Raw genomic sequence first — 4,084 nt, forward strand, 5'->3', positions numbered from 1 at the left:
TGATGGTGCATGAGCTTGATCTACTCACTGACTTCATAGCAGTTTTTAGAAGGCGGCAAATGAATATTCAGTGTCAGCTTTTGAACTCTGAAGCTGATTTATTTACTGCATCTGAAGAAGAAGGATTAATTGGTAACTCCAGCGTGGACCTGCTGTTGCTGTTCCTGGGCTGCGTGCCTGTGTGGGCAGGGTCCCGCTGGAGGCACAGGGGCTTCCAGCAGTCACTGATGCCCACTTCCTTCGAGCAGCTCCCAGGATCATTGCCTGCTTTCCTGAGGACCTGCAGGATGCTGCTGACAGCAAAGAAAGCCCTGTGGCACAAGGTGGCAGCTCTGGACAATGAGTGTTGGTCTTTGCAAGGTCAAAATTGCGCCAAGTACCTAACAGGGAACTGGATTGACTGAAACAATTGCAAGTCAGTTTGCCAGAACAGCATAGCATTTCAGGGCAGCATAACCTTTCAGAAGAAACGTCTGAATATCACTGAAGCAAGCAGGGTACCAGGGACTGAGTACTAATTGGTGTCAATACTTGATCCATCTTGGCAAGGGGAGGCTGAGGGTGAAAGAACAGAGATGTTATACGGTGGCAGATTTTCAGTTATTAGTTGTAAATTTCTCACTTCTACTTTTGGAACTTGTGTCTGCTGAATCCTTTGCCTCTGTAGACAGCATCATGGGTAGCAAAGAGGATTGGGGCGTAAGAAGTGAGTGCAACTTCATGTCAGTGCAGGTGCACTATCTAGTCACTGACTCGAGCAAGGAGTCGCAGGGAAACCAGAGCTCAGAGATGGGGTGGGATTTGATTTGACAGCATTCACTGGCAGTGTCTGTTGCCATATTAAATACCTAGAAAACAGCGGGAATTTGGTATGTGGTCATTTAGGAACTATTATTGCTGAACCTTTAGGGACCATCTTAAATGTTTGGTGTGTCTATTAAGGAGGTACAACAGTAAGTCTGTTGAGCGTGTGTCACTGGTGGTGCATTGCCATTTGAGAGTGAGATACCCATAAGGTCTCTGGAGGAAGTCTTGGTCTCGTAGACAAACTCCCACTGACTTAGTGCAAGGTCTGTATTTCATCCACCATAAAACCTGAGAGTAAATTTGCGGGGAGTTTTTTCAGAATTAAAGCTTTTTATTCTCTACCCTAGTAAATGTAGGGTAGAGTTGGTGCCATTCAATTTCACCCATTTTGTTTTGTTTGCAAAAAGCACCATATGTGCAAAATAATGTCACCTTAGCCTGTTCTGCCAACTGAGTGGTCTGATTGGCTAAACAACCTTCTGCTAAAAAACTGTATAATGAGATTGTTTTATTTTGAAGGTAATATTTAATTTCTTCTAGGAAAAGCCTGCTTTACTCTTATGATAGCTTATATTTTTGTTAGTGCTTTGAATTTGTTATTGTTTGCTACCTTAGTTAAACCTACTGTAGAAATGATTGCTGTAATCCACAAAAAAAAAGTTATTCTCTGGTTAAAAGCCAGGCAGTGAGTGTGAATCTCACAACTGACATAGTCCAATAGTATTTTCTTCCTTTTCAATTAGAGCTCTAGATACTAGCTAAAATTTCAGTTCTACTATATCTATAGTTGTGCTTTTTCCTTTATATCTCTGTGTTTGTGTGTCCTACTATTTACTGCTCCCTTGTTTCCTCCTTTATATTAACAAAAATATTTTATTGTAAACCATTACTGTTATCTCCACAGATAGCTTTCCTGATAAGTCATGTATTCTTCTTTGTTCCTTTGAATGTTTTCACCTCGCCATTCTCAAGTTGTATTTTAATTTACTTATCTTTCAGCATGAGCTCATCTATGAGGCCTTGATTTTGTTCCCCTTCTACCCAGGGATTTTTAACTGTAACTGTCTAGTTTCTGTTGCATGACAAGATTTCCATAGCTGGATACAGCAGTGTGTTGTGTGCTCTGATACATGTTCAGATATTTTCTGGTTTCTTTTTAGTGCTTTGCTGTGCGATCTCTGGGCTGGGTAGAAATGGCAGAAGAAGATTTGGCTCCTGGAAAAAGCAGTGTTGCTGTGAACAATTGCATCAGACAACTCTCTTACTGTAAAAATGATATCAGAGACACTGTTGGCATCTGGGGAGAGGTAAGAATGAGGTGAACTTGGAACATCACTCTTGTCTCATAAAACATCTTGAAAGAACAACTCTGTAGGCGAGTATGTCCATACTCTGTGTTTGGGATTTCCCTATCCCATCTGGCACCGCCAAAAAATATAAAAGGGTTCACGGAAAGTGTTGACGTTTTTGTTCCAAACTGCTCAGGACAGCAGATGCCACAAATATCTTGTCTTCGTGTTTACATCTGTGCTAGTACACACCAGTGCAATAATGATGTTGGGCGCACACAAGCCAAACTTTGACATCAGTGGCAGTCTTATCTCCTGACCAGAGGTTTGAGAGTGGTGCTTTGGAACAGCATTTTCACAGGTTTCCCAGTGACAAAAGGATGTTAAGGAAACCCAGACTGGTGTGACCCGTGCTCCTGAAATGTATGAGAAGATCGAGACTAATGGACAGATGGCTTATTTTAAGATTATTATTTTATCAGTGTTTCAGAAGGAAATTAATTTTATGTCATCAGTCTGTTTGTTGATTCCTCTCCAATAACTCTTGAGTCTGTTCACTAGTGTCATCCAGTTTTGAAGGATGCCAAATTCCCACATACTGAGGGAAAAACAGAGAGCCCAGCTCTTCTCTTTCTTGGTTTGCTGATGGGTCAGTACACCTTCAGCGACTGAAGCGTGCAAGATCTGTACTTCTTTCTGAATTGGCAGCAAAGACAGGATAATGCTGTGGGAGCTCAGGGGAAAACAAGAAGGAAGCTAGAGGTGTTATGGTGTGGAAAATAAGTGTGCTGGGGACAGATGAAGGAGTAGAAAGTGGAGAGGGATCAGTAAGTGAAACAAGAAAGGAAAAGGTGGGGTTATAGTGGTGGGACATACAGAGGAGACAAACCTATAGAAATACATCTTTGTTATTTGATTGTTCATGGAACAACTTAAACTTCAGCCAAATCTTATTCTCTGTCTCTCTCCTGACATGTTTTCATGTCTACATATCTACACTAATGTGGATTTACTACACAAGATCTGAATGCAAAAGCAATGTAAGAGTGTATGTTGTAACCTTCGCTTGTGTGATCTAAGAGAAATGGCACTGCCAAACAGAAGAGGAATTAAAAGAAAGACTCATCTATTTCAGTAAAAATTTTAGGAAAAATATCCTTCAGTCTCCGGAGTTATTGTTACAGTCTAAGGCTTGAGTCCAGTGTCTCCTGGCTATGGCCACAACAATGCAGAGATGCTTCAGAGGAGCAACTGGGAGGACGTGCCTGTTTAAAAATTAAAATGATGTTTCAAGGGACACATTTAGAGTGCCCTAGCTATTTAAAAGTAATTTCAGAGGGGATTTTCTATGTAAGAAATTTATATTGTATGTGTAAATGAACAAGGTAACAAGGTCTCCTTTTTCCTCACTTCTGGGAACAGCTTTATTTAGTTAATATAGCTAGACAAGCAATTAGAGATGTGTCGGTCATGGACTTTGGACTCACTGCTAACCTCAGGACGGAAAAAACCCCACTGTCTTTACATATGTGTAATCCCATCCATTTTTCAGATGACAGAACTTTGATCAACTTGAAATATATTGTTTAATTTGAAACCATATGCTTTGTTTTGGTTTAAGAGTTAATGTTCACATTTTTCCATATTTCTCTCTGTCAATCACATTGTTCTTTGTTGGAAACCCTTGCAAGTTTTCAAGCCAAACTGATGAAAAGTTTTGGTCCTCTTGAACGGAAGTTTTAATTAAGAATACTATTCATAAAAAACTAAAAAGAATCAGCCTGACAAAACAATAGGGACACTATGCTTGAATAGGTGACCCCTGAAGTGAACTGTCTTCTTGATTTTAAAAGAAATCATTACAACCAACCACATTTTTCTGCTGGCAATGTAATGCTTCAAGAGTGATTGGAAGAGGCACATTTTGGAGAGGAATCTGAAAAAAGCATGCTTGTCACTGACGTTATCAGATAGAGCACATACAGCAG

General features: G+C 40.3%; 1 protein-coding gene across 1 annotated transcript in view; it reads left to right on the top strand.

Moving 5' to 3' along the window:
• The first annotated feature begins 675 nt into the window (after window positions 1-675).
• The window catches only part of APBB2 (amyloid beta (A4) precursor protein-binding, family B, member 2), a 48,289-nt gene continuing 44,880 nt past the window's right edge, over window positions 676-4,084 (top strand). The window contains exons 1-2 of the mRNA XM_009694731.1: window positions 676-699; window positions 1,968-2,114. Coding sequence (XP_009693033.1) covers window positions 676-699; window positions 1,968-2,114 — 171 coding nt within the window. The remainder of the gene's footprint in view (window positions 700-1,967; window positions 2,115-4,084) is intronic.

Source organism: Cariama cristata, unplaced genomic scaffold (genome assembly GCF_000690535.1).
Source record: "Cariama cristata isolate BGI_N322 unplaced genomic scaffold, ASM69053v1 scaffold17662, whole genome shotgun sequence".
In the NCBI taxonomy this organism is placed as follows: domain Eukaryota; kingdom Metazoa; phylum Chordata; class Aves; order Cariamiformes; family Cariamidae; genus Cariama; species Cariama cristata.